Source organism: Ixodes scapularis, unplaced genomic scaffold, assembly GCF_016920785.2.
Source record: "Ixodes scapularis isolate PalLabHiFi unplaced genomic scaffold, ASM1692078v2 PGA_scaffold0__279_contigs__length_252992795, whole genome shotgun sequence".
In the NCBI taxonomy this organism is placed as follows: domain Eukaryota; kingdom Metazoa; phylum Arthropoda; class Arachnida; order Ixodida; family Ixodidae; genus Ixodes; species Ixodes scapularis.
In genome coordinates this window covers 108005108-108021106 of record NW_024609835.1, presented here as the reverse complement: position 1 = coordinate 108021106, position 15999 = coordinate 108005108, and the positions used below count along the sequence as shown (strand labels likewise).

The following is a 15999-nucleotide window of genomic DNA, read 5'->3' as shown; positions in this document are numbered from 1 at the left end:
CGAGCTGGTTTAGGTTGCACATAGTTAGAACTGGAGACAGTGGAAATAAAGGGACAGGACAACAACATCTCAAATTCCGACATACTACATGTAGAAACAAAGTATGCATATTGAAATTATTGATTCACCTAACTTCTTTTTTAAATTTATCCTGTAGTTTTAATTTTCATATTTAAATACTTATTTATTTAGCATTTTCTTATTAATATTGTCTTATCTATTATCCGGCCCTTGAGACTTCGACAGGTCCTCAATCCGGAACTTTGGCCAAAATGTTTGGAGACCACCAAGGAGGTTATAGGTACTAGGAGGGGGACAGGACTATCTCTTCCTTTCCAAACTCCTCCCCTCTCTCCCACGTTGCAATATTGGTAAAGCCTAGTCATAAAGAGTTTAAACGATGTTATGGCCAACGTGGCCATAGATCTCTCTGGCAATTGGTGCGCGTGACATGTCACGTGTGAGATGGATGGTTGATTGTAGAAGGATTTCTTGCAGGCTTGCGCAAGCTCCATCCGGTAGGTTTTATCAGATCGAAGGCTAGACGAAGACTAGCTACGGTCACGTGATTTGGTCACGTTGGCCTGATACGTGAGGAAAGTAAGGAGGAAAATGAGAAAGAGGCGAGGTGTCAAGGGAGCATGGTTTGTGGAGGCTATGCGGCTGACGTCATGCCCTCTCCTACCCATCTATCCTCCTTGGAGACCACTGACCAAGAACAAGCACAGTAACTGCACGCTGTGCTCCCCACGCTGGACCCCTGTCACCGTGCCTGCCCATGAACCCTGTCTTCGGCCCTCCGCGGGCCCCTTCCACCCACACCCCTGAGACTGCTTCCAGACCTCTATCTAATCTCACTTCTTTCTACTGATCTTTCACCCCCATCCCCTCTCCCCCAAAGATAGTTAGCACGACTCCCATCTAAGTGAGTCTACAGGACTATCTCTTCCTTTCAAAACTCCTTCTCTTTCTCTCTATGTCACTGACGTGACAGATGCGTATGCTGCCCGCTGCTGCCTGCAGCGGTGGCGCACCACATATCTAGCCTCATGCATCCGGTTCAACGACTTTCGCGGTATCGTACAGCGCGTTTACCGCCACGCTTACACGCTAGCTGTTTGTTAAAATTGTTTCGTCTCCCTTAGACGTACGATGCTTTAAAATTTCGCTTACCTTCAGCCCACAGTGTTTCGCCGTCAACGCTCACGGCCACCACAACACCAGGGACACCGAGCTCGTCCTGGGACCCAAAACCGAGTTAGAGTAGGAGAACTTGAAAGAAAATTAAAAACAAAATACCTTTTTTCTCGCGAGCAGATCGCGAGAGTACGTTATCGCATCTTGGAACAGTTGTTGTTTCGATGCATCAGCTGATCTACGTGCAGGCAGTGGTATGACAACCGGGGCCGCAAGGGTGCTGGTGGATTCGGCACAAAGGGCTTGCTCCTTTTTTCGAGTCCACAAGAGATGGGCACCTATTCCTACGGAAAGACTGCCCAGGCCAAGAGCAATAGCCTTGGCATTTAGCGACTTGCGATCTTGGCCTTTCCTAGCGTGCAGCAAGCGCTGAAAAACTGCACTCGGACCACAAACACGAGTAACAAAAGCGAGACGCGAAGAGCTGACTACGAGTGCCATTTGTGCTTGTATCGGACTAAAACCAAAATAGTACGAGTGTCAGAGTAACATAGGTGTACAATGTATACGACTACACACAAAGAGTAAAAAGGACGTCCAACAGTCCAACCATGTGAGTCCCACAACCACTGCCACCACTGCAGCAAGTTGAGCAAGTTCAAAACAGCATTTGGAATGGATTGGATTCGATCCGTAGGCTATTATCTGTATCGTTTTCTTCATATTTTGCAGTACTGGCCATTTTGATCTTGGTGATATTAATTATGGCTTGCGTCAACGATGCTGTCGAGAAAAAGAAACAAGACGACTTTGAATACAAATCGGAGGATTATCCAGCGTTTTATGACTACCCATTTGGCTCGAAAGCATGCGCTGTCGAGGGCGACTCTGTGAGTCTTGGGTGAAACTTTTACGAAATATTTACACTGAGAGTAGCTTATTTATGGCATTTCTCATTAAACAGATTAAACTAACTTACTGCTCCATCTTTTTTTACAGTGCGGAGAGCGTAGCCTCGTATGCTGCCCATATTTGTTCTGCGCAAAACTAACTGATGAAACAGGAGCTGAAGCTCGAACTGGAAAGTGCACTTTTAAGCAAGATGTCAAATAAAATTTATTATTAACATTACTTTTATCATCTTTGTGGTGATGCGCTCATGCTGCTCAGCATACTGCCATAGAGATCATACATACTTGTGGTTTCTGTTTCAATGGTTTCGATCGAGGTTGGCTCTGATTCAATCCAAGTCAATCCGCGTAGAAGAGACGATGGCGAAGTTTGCGTATGGCGAAGCGCGAAGCCGCAGACGAGCCAAGAGCCGGACCAGGCCAGTCACAAGTTGCAACGGAGGGCAAGCGGAGGAGCTCTGCGGAGGAGGAGCAACGCCGGCAACGCACGCTAGCCGGTCTTGGAGCCGTCGTCGCCGTGGTCAGTCAGTCGGTACGGTGGGCTCGTAAACAAAGAGCAAGTGCGACGTTCACGGAAATTACTGAACAGCGGAACTCATAGCAAACGCGCGAGGTCATTTCGTCAGCGTTGTGATGCCAGTATTTCCCTCCATACTGTCGTCGAAGTGTATGAAATGCTTACCTCTCTTCATCCGAGGGACCGTCGTCAAGGGATTCGGCCGAGGGAGCAAGCAGCTAGGAATCCCCACAGGTAAGTGGCACTCTCACTCGCTTACTTCATCTGAAGTATAAGGCTGTATTCCCGTCGCTGCGTTTAGTGCAGTAGCCAAGTAGCTTGCCAAGTGAACCGAGAAGTATGTGAAATGGGGGCGCCGCGCCAATGCCACCCCGTTGCCACCTTGCCAACGGCGGTCCGGAACGACCTTTTCGGGTGGTTGTTGTTGGAGACACGCTGTGAGGGCCGCCTAAACTATTTGAACATTGCACGCGCGTCGATGAATATGACGTCCCGAACATACATTACGCAAGCTCTTCTGCGTCACACCAGCGGAGGTTACGTTCGGGGAGTTCCATTTCTTTTCCTTGTTATGCCGGACACTGAACTTTATGAACTAAAGTCAGCTCCGTTTCCATTTTATCTTTAGAGAAGCGCATCTGATAGGGGGCAAAACGGTGCGTACAGTAAATCGACTGGTCGTGTACCTCTTGCGTTTCGAGATAAAACCTGACAAACCTAGCACACTCAAATCGAATGGAGTAGTGCCGGTGTTGCGCATTACGCGAGCACAGGGCACAAAAAACGAAGAAAACAACGATCTGGTCGTTTAGAAAAACAGCCGCGCGGCTGCGCATACGGTTCTCAAGGTGTTGGTTTCAAGGTTTGCCGGAATGGGGACGGGAAGGAAGGTGTCTCCGTCTTTGCGAGAACGGAAGAATGAAGAGAGCCAATCAACGAAGCTGATTGTGTAAAGATGTGCTCTTAATTTGGCCGATATATGTACTCGTAGTTTCGAGCCTGCTTGTGCTCAACATATCACCTCAAAATCGAGACGCAATAACTGACAGCGGCCGGTACAGGTTTCAGCAAAACATCTTCCTTCTCTTTTCGTTTTCACTTTTTCGCGCCCTTTGTCTTCCTCACACGAGGGAAAAGACCATGCGTACAAAGGACACTTGAAACACCCACCAGCCGGAATCTGAACACCAATCTGTGGTTCCGATCATAGTGTGCAGGTTCCCTCTCGACTTCCTTAACAGGCTAGGCTAAAGAGCTTGTGTGTTGACTTCTAGCAAAGGCGAGGAACTTGTATGTCTTAGGAACGAGGCATGAGTGAAACCATTAGTTTCTTTAAAACGGCGGGATAAATTTTCCCGACTACTTACTATCAGATCGAAGGTCAACCGATATGGCAGGTCAATAAACACTTGAGAATGACCGCAGAAGTTTTAGATGTGTAAATTCTCTCTAATAAACTCGCAGTTATGTTTGGGACTTGTTTTATTTTATTTATCTCTGCTCGGAAGATTCCGGGGTACGTCAGTTTAACCAAGGGCTCATATAGCAGTAGGCGTAAAATGCCCTGACTGAGTTCAATAGTAACATTGAACAAATACATGGAGCGGCCACTATGTGAATGCCCCTCGGTCATGGCTGGCCCGGACTGCAATGTGCCAGACCGGTCAACATGGTGCGAGATCCGCCTAACCCGAGCTTAGGTGGTTAATGTTAATAAGTTGGCTGTTAGTTGTTGGGAGAGTGGGTTCCATTTGACAGTTCGCATTCCCCAGGAACGGGCAATGCGAGTGTCCCTGCTTGCTCATAATTGCCCCACATTGAATAGCTTCGGGTATCCAAGGTTCTTCCAACACAAAATCGGATACTTTTTTATTTGTCCATTAACTATAATTGGTGAAAGGTTAAGAGTAAAGTGGAAGCTCATCCCACCTCTTCCCACTTCAGCTAAGCAAATGCTGGAAAAAGAGCTTCTACTCCGGTTCACACTTGCGACTTGGGACAGTCGCTGGAGCGACAAGCGACTGGCGACCACCAGTGTTCACACCTGATCGAGCGACCGACGAGTCGCCAGGCTCGCTGCCAACTTAACGGATAGTAATCAACACCTTTCGAACCGGCTGAAAGGATTTATGATCAAAGGTGCCGGCAGGAAAAAACAAGAAAACGTAATGGTGCTTCGGAACGTAAAACAACGGCTATATGTGCGCTCCCTCGACCGTGATACTGTACGTACCTGCCATGCCGAAAATGTCGCCGATCTCGTTCCAGGCCTGCAGCTTTTTGCCCCGATCCTTGTGGTTCGGGTGCCGCTTATTGTTAAGGAACAAATAGTCTTTGACAGCATTAATAAGAGCTTCGGCAGAGAACTCCATGCCAGTGACCGCCGCCGTGCGCGCGTCGCTTTTTCCCGCGGGAAGCAGTGCCGAATGTAAACAAACGCACACATCACTTTCGACGAGACTGATTGGCTCCGCCGTCCAGCGACTCGGTTTTGCGACTTGAGAAATCGGTCAGGGAGCGACTGCCCAAAATCGGTCGCTACCGACCTGTTTTGGTCGCTCCGCGACCAAAAACCAGTCGCTATACTCCGTTCCGCCTTCAGTCTGAGCGCAGTGGACGCCACGGGCCATCCCAGCCGATCCAGCGCCGGGAGAAAATCGCGTGACCTGCCGGTTGGGCAGAGGGACACAGGGAGCTCAAGGTCACATGACATACTCTCCACGCTGGATTGGCTGGGATTACTCCTAGCGTCCGCTGCGCCCGGACTGAAGGTGAAACGGAGTATAGTCGCTGGTCGCTCCAGCGACTGTCGCAAGTGTGAACGGGACCACAGTTCTTCTCTGCCACCATTTTAACTTCACAAATTTCTTATTTCGGTGTGGCAAAAGTCGGTGGTTACATTGACAGGGCCCTAAAAAGGGTTGGGGTAGGGTGAGGTTTTCTCGGCTTGTGTTTATGTTGCCCAAGAATGTAGGTGCGTCGGTTTTCTTGCACTAGGGTATGCTGGCACAGAAAGTGTACATTTAGTGTAGGGCTGTGTACCTCTGGGGATGCGTGTCTACGGCACAATATTGTTGTCATAATACTAATGTTTTTTTGTTTTTTTTTATTCTCTTGATCAGTCGGCGTTTTTGGTAAAAAGGAGAGAAAAACTTGGTAGCAGTTGAAGTTTTGCTTGAGACAGTCTACGTGGCTGGTTAGTGGGGTTATCAAGGTTCATAGTTGGATTGTGGTCACTTTTATGTCTGAAAATCTAGAAACTATCGCTGTAACATACATAACTATAGCAGTTTTGACTGAAATGTTCTCCCAATTCATGACAAAAAAAAAAAGTGGATTTCGGGAAGTAATTTAAGTCAAGTTCAATTATCCCAAAGCAGTGATGTGATCGCTGCGCCAAACGGTGCGAAGTGTCTAACCCTGTTACATTTTGCCAAAATATGGGTAATCTGCGCCAAGCGGGCGCCAAAAAAAAAAAAAAAACAATTTCGGTCGTTTTTTGAAACCGAAACTAAACTGAGTACCGTAATTGAGCATGCGCGTGTTGCATGGCACAAGCGGCCACCCTACAAAAAGTACCCTGCATCAATCGTCCATCCGGTTTTGCATGGTTTTACCGCCGTCTCGTCTCGCATATTTTAATGCAAAAGCATAAACTGTCTCATGGAGCGAGCTAATATCGTCAGTTTGAAGCGCGAAAACGGCACCTTAAATCCTTTCTCCCAAGTGTAGCCCGCTCCCAGGTATGAAACCACGTGAAAAGTCTAGAGACGGCACCTAGTTTCCCCCATCCCAAAGGAGCGAAGTAAAGCTGATGAATTTTCGGCCTCAGTCCCATTGGCTGGCGCGCGTCGGCGAGGCTCCCATTGGCCGCTGCGCGTCGACGAGGCTCCCATCGGCCGCTGCACGTCAGTTTCAACAACCGCTCGCCCGATCGCGCGGGGCCGGGGCGTCCGGGAGGCAGCGGCTCCACCATATCACGCCCAAGGTCAGCGCGCCGTACGCTGCAGATGAAAGAAGGGAGTGAAGAGCGGCGTGCATGCTTTCGCATTCACAACTTGTAAGAACTGCTTAGGTGTACTTCAAGCGTTATTAAAAAGTGTAAACCTATAGGCCCTACGTCGTGCACCTCGACCGGAAGTCGCACTACGCGAAACTCGTATAAAACGAATGGTTACGGAGTTACCGAAGTGGTGGCGCAGCTTAGTGGTAAGGTGTCTGCTTCGTAAGCAGCGGTCTCTGGTTTGATCGGGCTCAATCACTGATCTCTATGACAATTGCTGGATCGCGTTTGCCCGCTCCGCGAATGCGGTCACTGGCGGCCATCTTTAGGTAGAGTTATATCACCTCTAGCCAATGTAAGCTGCTGCAGCCGCTATCATCCATCCATGGCAGATAGCGTTTTGGCAGGTGGGTTGGCAGGCTGCGGTCAAAATAGCGTGGGTGATATTGCGTGCTTGATTAAAATTATTTTACGAAACATGTTTCTGAAACCCGGCGTGAACAGTAGTCCGGTTTTTGAGGACCTGGTAAAAGTTTCACGAAATCGCAGCACCGGGAGAAAAGCAGCACAGCACGTATCGAAAGTCGCATCGAAAGAAGCATCGAAAGCAGACGACGGTACGGAGTCTGCTTTTGATGCGAGCTGCGCTGCTTTCCCCGGTGCTGCGCTTTCGTAGAACTTTTCCCGGGTCCTCAAAGATGAGGCTACCGTTCACGCCGGGTTTCAAGAATCTGCTTCGTCGAACAACTTCAATCAAGCACGAAATGTCACCCACGGTACAGTGTACTAGATCTACGGCTATTTTTATGGCAGCCTGCCGCCATTGCGCTGTCCGCCATATTACTATGATGGCTAGAGATGATATAACTCTACCTAAAGATGGCCGCCAGTGACCGCATTCCGGTCCATAGGAGGAGCTGGTCAAACGCGATCCAGCAAATAGACATAGAGATCAGTGGGCTCAATCCCCAATGTGGGCTTCCTTTTTTTTTTTTTTTTTTTTTTTTTTCCTCTCTAGAATATTTATGTTTGTTGAGCACTTGGCAATATTTACGACATTTCTTTTTGCAATTAGCACTGAAAAGAAAAAGGAAAAAAAAATGTTGCTGACGAAATTTTGTTGAACTTAAAGGGCCCATGAAACGATTTTTGGGTTTGGATAAATCATTTTAGATTGGAATTTTACTAATAGCACATCGTTCACTGGACCAAAAGAAAAAAGGTAGAAAGTCAAGAGCCTGACTTTCAGTGCAAAAATTTGAAAACAGAGCGGACTATTTCGTACCTCCTCCCCTTCGCAACCTCTCTGCCTTTTCACTGTGATACATCCGCGGTCCCAAAAGCGTGTCATCGGGTCCAAACTGACGTCACACGCAACCGGACCTCACTTTTTCCCTTCACCCCTAAGCTGACATTGTGGTGGAAGCTACGCGCTTGCCGGACCAATCAGCCGCCTCCCTTTCATCACCTGACTTCATTATCTGCAGCCACATTTGCCACGCTCACGTGGCAAGTGTGGCTGGCCCAATGAGCACGTAGCTTCAACAGCACTGTCAGCTTCGGAATGAACGGGGTGGGGAAAGCAACTTTTGTCTTCTAGGGGGAGAATGGATGTGTCCGGGATTACACAAACGAGAGTGCGAGCAAGAGGGGACTCCCCCTTTTCGTCTTCTTTAACTGTTTGGTGGAATGCGCGATTTATGAGTTGAGGAGGAAAGCTAAACAGGAAAAAGTTGGAAAAGCGTTTCATGACCCCTTTAAATGGTATGGGACTCCCTTTCCGGCGGTGCAATCGGGGACAGCAGTGCTCTGGCTGGACGCTGCGAAGCGGCGTGTATGTGGGGGGGGGGGGGGGGGGGGAGGAGGAGGAGGAGGAGGAGGAGGAGGAGGAGGAGGAGGAGGAGGAGGAGGAGGAGGAGGAGGAGGGGGGAGGGGGGGGAGGGAGGGAGGGGGAGGGGCAGGGGGCAGGTGTTTTTGACAGTGCTTGATTGGTCCTATTAGCTACTAGCATCGGCTACATCTGGACTTAAATAGAGGAAAAGGAAAATGGTACAAACTTGTATTTCACAGCGTCTCTTCTCACTTTCTTTTATCTTAGGCTAGAGCACGGTCGAAGTAAAAGCACAAGCCACGGAACAGTCGCTGCGCTTAACCGATTTAGCTTTAGTCGACAAAGGAGCACACACAGAAGGGCGACAAATGCCACGATATGGTGCTTTTGACGCCGTTTGATTGTTCCCATTGACTCGTAGCGTCGGCCACACTTTGACTTAAAATTACATAAAGTATAGAGATTAATCGTTAACCGCACCGGCCCCATCATCGCCTGAATTTCTAAACAACATCGGCAATGTCACGAGCTAAAGGTCGCGAGAAAATTTTGCAAAATAGTGGGATGGCAGCTGCTGAGGTAATACTGAACCAGGGTAGTTTACTTCCGACGAGATCTCTCGTTTATAGTGTCTGCCATGTGCCGTGGCTACATCCGCAGTGCACTGTGGCACTTTCACCGCTCGTTTCGACCTTCACCGCCTCGCACCAGCACGCGCAAGTCGAGCTTCACCGCTTTGCACCGGAGTGCTAGGAGCAGCGGATGACATGGGGAAACGCCTGGGTTAGCTCAGCTATATTGGAAATTATGCCGAGCACGATTACAAGTCATTGGTCTTGACTGTAGGCCGACCTCTATCTTTAAAACAGTTGTACCGAGGAAGCGGCATGATACACAAATAAACGCAGGTCTACGAGGGTGGTCCGATAAGTACTTAGCCTACAAAAGAAAAACAAAAAGTTTTAGAAAAGCGGCGATTTATTTTTCAATGTAGTCTCCTTTTAGTATGATACACTTGACCCAGCGATGCTCCAACTTTTTTAACCCATCTAAAAAATGGTTTTCTCGAGGTCTGCAAAGTATTCTTCCGTGGCGGCGATGACCTCCTCATTCGACTCAAATTTCTTCCCGGCGAATAACTTTTTCAAGTTTGGAAACAAAAAGAAGTCGCACGGGGTTGTTGAATTTGACGTTGTTGAATTTGACGTGTGCCTGCAGGGAGATATTTTACGATATATTTGGTGCCCTTCGCAGCCAACTTCTCGCACGACCTGGTCTCCAAATTGCCCGAAGAGCTAGACTGCGGAGTGTACTACGGTTGGGCGGCCATCAACGATGGGCCGGTCAACAAAATGGTCATGAGTGTTGGCTGGAACCCTTACTACAAGAACGAGAAGAAGTCTGTGGTGAGCACGGGTCATCTTGGGAGGTGTGCCCATTCCAAAGATGCTTTGCTGCCAGAGCATCAAGCTAGGCTATGCCCCTCTCACACAATCTTTTGGTTGCAAATCCATTACTGGGGGGATCGGTGGCTGAGTGGGCTAATGCGCACACCCAGCTCGACGCGCGTGGAGCAAAAGCTTGCGCTGCAGAACCCAGGGATCCTGGGTTCGAGCCCCACCCCTGCCCGTCTTGATCTGGATGAGCATCGTACCGGCGTGCGGTCATGTATCATTACTGCATGAGCACGTTAAAGACCCCAGGTTAGCAGTCGTACTGCACTGGCCAAATTTGCTTATCTACAGTGTAAACCAGTGTCGCCTCATCCTGGCAGACGGACCTTACGCTGTATGAATCACTGAAATGTCCAATTTGACCTTGACTTTGAAATCCATTACTGTCGACCACACACGCCAGAATGGAATTGGGCGGCTGCGTATAACTATTGAATCTCTACTGGTGCTCTTGTCTTTTCATGAGATGTCTACGGATCTTGTCGTTTCACGAGTGTTGATTTTCGTTGCAGTGTGCTTTCATCACCACATATATAATTGGACTGCCCAGAGTCTGTTGTCTCATGCACAAGCTCCTCTTGATTGAGGTGTCATTCTTACATGGGGTCATTTGATCGTATGTCTGCCCCACCCAACTGTCTGTGTGGCATCCTGGCATCCTGATACAAAAGTATCGGTGATATGGATGAAAATCAGCTCAAATGTCTTAGCTGATAAGATTCTAGTTGCATATAATCAGAATTCGACCACCTTCAGTATAAGTAGGCAAACGTTAGAATTTACAATTCCTCAATAAAATGACGGACATTTAGTTAATATACGCCTATTTAAACTGCCAATAGTGCGACCGTAGGAAATAGACTAAAAAAACAAATAACGAAGCAGTAGTTTCATTATTTTCTAGCTTTCCTGTGTTCTCTCGCTTAGCTAAGCAGACTGTAGTCAGCCTTGAAATTTGTAAGAGTGCTGAAAAAAGATGGGGACAGAGGCAAGTTATGTGATACGAGGCACCTTGTGTAGCTTGTCTCGGTTTCCCTGTCTTATATTGGAGCTTTTTCCAAAATTAAGGGTTAACCAACTGGTCTAATGAACCACTTTGCCGTAGTAAACCGTCATTTCCTCTCCTCAGGAGACACACATCATGGCCCGGTTCCCTGAGGATTTCTACGGGGCCATGCTGCGGATTGTCGTGCTAGGCTACCTCCGTCCAGAGAAGAACTTCAACTCTGTTGGTGAGCTCTTGGTTCTTACTCATTCGGCGCCGAAAAAAACTGGTCCACCCCGTAGGAAATGTTCTTTGTGTACTCCGAAAACTACTTTTCGACAACATTATAGGCTTTGACAAGCGAATAAAGCGTAAAGATGTCTTCCGGAGACACCCCAAGACACAGCAGTTGCCGATAAGCCTTAATATGCGCTTCCATTTTCTACTTCTGGATACTTGAAATGCGACGTTTGAATAAAAAAAAAAAAACCTGCGAAGAGCATTGCGTAGCTGCCAGCCACTTGAAATAGTCTGTTGTTTGTGGCAAAATTAGGTTAATTGGCAAGATTCCAAGCTTCTATGACTAATTTTGAAATTAAATGGTAATTTCTATTTGGAATTGTTGACACCGTGTCAAAATTAGTATTATGGTTGTCTAAGTTTGATGTCCACTAATACAGGTGTACAGTTTTGTTCTCATACTCTAGCTCTTACATAAAAGATGAGAAAATCCATTATAATTGTTTAAAAGCTTTGATTTCCAGCTGAAAATGCATATGTGCCTAGTGAAGGTAAATTTACTTGGTATAAGCAGGGCAATGGAGAGAAACACAGATGCACTTCTGTTCCAAGACATTTCTCTATTCTGATCTCACTGTAGGTTTTGTGTGCCAAGGAGAAAAGCACAAGTTCAATGGGTCTTTCAGTATTTGAGATCCTTCGTGTTGTCCGCAAATGAACTGAAGAGGTGACATCAAATAGGTCAAATTTGTCCTGCCGATGTTTATATGCTGGGAAGTCAGTTTGTATTCAAATAGTTTCACATTTATGCTGCAATGCTGCAAGAGCTAATATAGTGGTGCTGATGATGTCTCAAAACGTTGCTTTAAGGAGCAATGCACATATCTTGAGGTTAGAATACCAGCACTGTTTTTAGTGTTGTGGCATTCATAAGTTTGAGCCGATAGTACCAGGCTTTTTTTAGTGGTTTTCAAAAGTCATCTGGGCGAGCTATTTTTATGTTATGCCTCAAGCACATGAGCGACGAAAACGTACACAGTGGCTTCTATAGCAACCGTCGTGGATGCTGCGATATGGCGGCACAGCATAGGTCCACGTCATGGCATCCGTGGCAGTTGTTATGGCGACCGTCGCACAATGTCCCTTTTAGTCAATCGTGTGTTTGGGGGCTTTAACGTTTTTCCCAAAAAAAGGGAGGATTCACTACCAGTGGAAAACACATGTTGAAACAAACCATACTGGCAGACGTATCTTGCTTCCTGGGAAAAGGCCTGTCAACAGAAAAGGCACAGGTGTTATTACCTTTGTGTAGCTCAAAAAGCATATGTGACTTGTCTGCTTTCCGCCGCATAAACTGCGCCAGAAGGCCACACAGATGGGTAATGGTGGAGCTATTCCATTTGTTAGCTTTGCAATCAATGGGGGTTGTAAAGGAAGCCTCTCTTTTTTGCAGGTAGATGTAGTCCCATTGTTACCACCTGGGCAGTCTTTGCTTCATAAAACCCGTAATCAACAACCGCCACCTGGGCAGTCTCTCAGTTAAATAAACTCTACTTTTATGGTCGAAGGAATGGAGGGCACCAGTAAAGATTCATTGTGTGAACGTCGCAACATGAAGGTTCAAACGGTTGTTTTTAATTTTTTTTTTTCATGTTTACGACTTTCTTGGCAAAATCTATTTATTCATACATTTGGTATGAATGTCTAGACAGCGGAGATTTGTTAGTCTGCCAAAGAAATGGCATTCCTTGTCTTTGCTGTTGAGAGATAATGTGACCAGTGCTGCATTACTGACAACTTGGGCTGGTATGCTTGCATTCGTGTGGTGGCGAGTGCACAAATGCAGACCATCACAATTCCGGTTCACATCAAAACTGGCAAGACTGGGATATAACTTGCAACGTCTGAAAAGAAGCACGAAAAGTGAGCACCACCATATAAACAAAAAACAACAAAAAAAAAAAGTTCAGCTTTTGCACTCTTGTGAAGAAGTAAGACCAGCGGAGCTGTACTTGGTACACTGCCACAACACGCACGCGCCAGTTTCCCGCTTCTTCTTGTCCGACACGCCGCCGATCGTAGATATGTCTCTGGTGACCCAGAGTCGGTCGCACATGGCACACGTGACGCCAAACGGGTAATCCACAAACTTCCTCCGGAAGATCGCAGTCGCGCCCGGGAACTGTTCACCCAACATAAAGTGCAGTCGTCGCCGGGCCTCGCGCTTGCGCTTGGCCTCCGTGGCATGAAAACGTCCGTGGCATTGGCCCGCCAGCGCCCTTTACATCGCTGGTTCTGTTCTCGGCGGAGGCTTTCCAGGCAAGCGATGTGCTCTTCTTTGGCAAGGGAATCTGAAGCGCTCGACGCAGCGGAAGTCGGGGCGACAGCGGTTTTGCGGCGGTTGCGAACCCATTCGCGCTGCTGCGTACGTCGCCGCTCTACCGCAGCCAGTCGTCTTCCCCCGAAAGGGCGCGCGGCCGACCCATCCTAAGTCCAAACCGAAACTGATAAGAGCGTAGGAAACGGAGCGCAAAACAGACGAGGACGGAGTAACACTCGTGACGAGCGCTGCGCTCGTTACGTGTCCTTCTTCTTTGCCGTCGTCTGTTTTTCGCGCTGTTACCTACAATGAATTCCCACCAACACGCCCAACTATCCATTCTTCTATGATAGCTGGAAAGGTTGGCGCCATCTACGAGCGGCGGTGGCAACCAGACTGGTTGTGTGCTTGCCGCCGTCATAGATGGCGGTAGCTGTCCAGGTAGGTTTGTGTCGACATACCGGACACGATCCTGAGGAACCTAGCCCTTAACAGCTCCGCTGTAAAAAGAAGACAGCAGTTAGCAGAAGGTCTGGTTATGACAGAACCCATTTGTGCTGGTGATGCTAAGCTTTTTGTTTTCTTTTTTTCTTGCATGTTTGTCGCAAACAGAGGAACTTGTGACCGCCATTGAAACCGACATCCGGGATGCAGACCAAAACCTTGACAGGGAAGAGATGCTGCGCTACAAGACCAACGACTTCTTCACCGCCAAGCCGGTCGACGAGGCTGACGCCGTAATCCGTGCAGTATGACATTAGGCTGCATAGAGGAGGCAATTTTACACAAAGCAGATTCAGTCACTTAAGTTATTTTTCCACACCCTCACACTTCACCACTTTGGAAGCATTCCTCCAATGTTTAGGAAGTGGTCCAAATGCCTTCCCGGCTGACTGGGACAGTTTAGGTTTCCTAGCAGCCCGCCGTTAAGATATGTCTCAATGTAGCAGTTCTGCCCTGTCCATACGTATGAAAACTGTGGAGGAAGACTGTGCTGGTTAGGAAAACTGCACCGTCGCTTTCCACTGGGACACGTCCACAGTGTTTTAGTGGCACCTGGTGTCGCACTGAGTCAGGTCGCAATGTCCTGTACTTTGTTTGACCGCAAGTATGTGCAAAGCCACAAAGGCAGGCTGCATACTTCAAGCTTGCCTGCTGTTTGCACTCGCGGTAAAATGAAGTAGACTATAGTCGGCATTTGTTCGTGCTACTCGTAACAGGCGTGAAGAAACTTTAGGACTGAGATTTCCTCCAAATCGAAGTGTGCCTCAGTCAGCCAGGTGCTTTGAAGATTGTGTGGTCCGTCAGAGCCGTGTGTTTGAAAGGCAGCTGTGATATGGTAGTAGTTTTCTGCCTGTGCACTATAGTAGTGTCAGTTTAAGATAAAGGCCTTTCCATTTTGCACCTCAAATGCCTGTATTAGTGTGGCAAGTTTCCCACAACTTTGCTTTCCTGTAAAAAAAAAAAGAAATGGTTTTGGTGAGTTTGTAACACTCGTACAGGTGCTTCAGGTACTCTAAGAAAATAAGATCACTCAAATAGCGAAGGTATGAATAGAAAACAAATTTGCTGCCGTATTGGTTCTTTTTATCACCATAGTAAAATAAAGTGGTGAGCATTTAATACTGGCTCAGGCACATAAATTACTGATGTAAAATTTGCTTTATGAATTGACTTTACTTATAATAGAGGGGTTCTGCTGCACCAACATTTTGTTGTACGAGTGTTTATTCCCAATGCATCTGCATGTCTCGACTTGTCTGCCATGAGGCTGTGCACCATGCTTTGGCCACTGTTTGAGGAGTTGCAGCAGTTTCGTCAACTCCAGACAATGACAGAAGAGCATTACAAAATCTTTCTAGGAGGCTGCAAAGTAGGACCTGCAGATGAATTGCTAGTGCGTCATGGAGGGATGTCATTTCATTAATATGGGCCCAGTGATTCGTATATCTAGTGTTACACAAAGCACCTGTATCGTTTTTATCACCTTCTGGTTGTGGAGCATGTCTTTTTATTTTCTGGCATTTATTGCGCATTTGTTCCTTTGGTCTGTGAAGTCTCGTTGTACGTACTGTTTTTATGAATTTGCATTTAGGAGATACCGAGATCTGATCCAGTCACATACCATACCAGTTACGTTTTTAATTGGATTGCACGGGTTTTTAATTGGATTGCAAAATAAAGCAAATTGTGGCATTCTCTGTCTGTCTCTGAACCTCGACGGACTTTGGAATGCCCAAGAGCTTGACCACATATATGCTCCATTCACACCTCGGCCAACAACAAGGTGGAAGCTGCGTGCTCATTGGACCAGACTTTCGTCTCTTTCGCCATGTGATCATGCTCCCGCCCCTACCCATGCGCAGGACCAAGTCCTGTGATGAAAGGGAGGTAGGTGATTGGTCCGACAAGCATGCAGCTCCCACTGCTCCTGGGAAAGAGATTCCAAACTTTCATTTGAATGTAACATACTTCAATTCCATCATCGAATAAAAAAGTTACAGCCTAGGAGGCAAAACTTGTTGATCACCCCTCATACATAAGCAGCACCATAGATAGTACTAAGTAGTGTGGACTAAGCTCTAATTAAAAAAAACCTGT

At 47.4% G+C, this 15999-nt stretch overlaps 2 protein-coding genes across 2 annotated transcripts in view; one reads left to right on the top strand and one right to left on the bottom strand.

Moving 5' to 3' along the window:
- Positions 1–2236, bottom strand: part of LOC8051487 (serine beta-lactamase-like protein LACTB, mitochondrial) — a 32458-nt gene extending 30222 nt beyond the window's left edge. The window contains exons 1-2 of the mRNA XM_029993430.4: positions 1300–2236; positions 1174–1240 (exon numbers count right to left, since the gene is read on the bottom strand). Coding sequence (XP_029849290.2) covers positions 1174–1240; positions 1300–1638 — 406 coding nt within the window. The 5' untranslated portion in view covers positions 1639–2236. The remainder of the gene's footprint in view (positions 1–1173; positions 1241–1299) is intronic.
- Positions 2237–2415: 179 nt separating this feature from the next.
- LOC8051486 (riboflavin kinase) lies at positions 2416–15599 on the top strand. The gene is made up of 4 exons (XM_002433741.5): positions 2416–2799; positions 9654–9805; positions 10983–11085; positions 14011–15599. The coding sequence occupies exons 1-4, from the start codon at positions 2682–2684 to the stop codon at positions 14151–14153; spliced, it is 516 nt and encodes a 171-aa protein (XP_002433786.1). The 5' UTR covers positions 2416–2681; the 3' UTR covers positions 14154–15599.
- Positions 15600–15999: the final 400 nt, after the last annotated feature.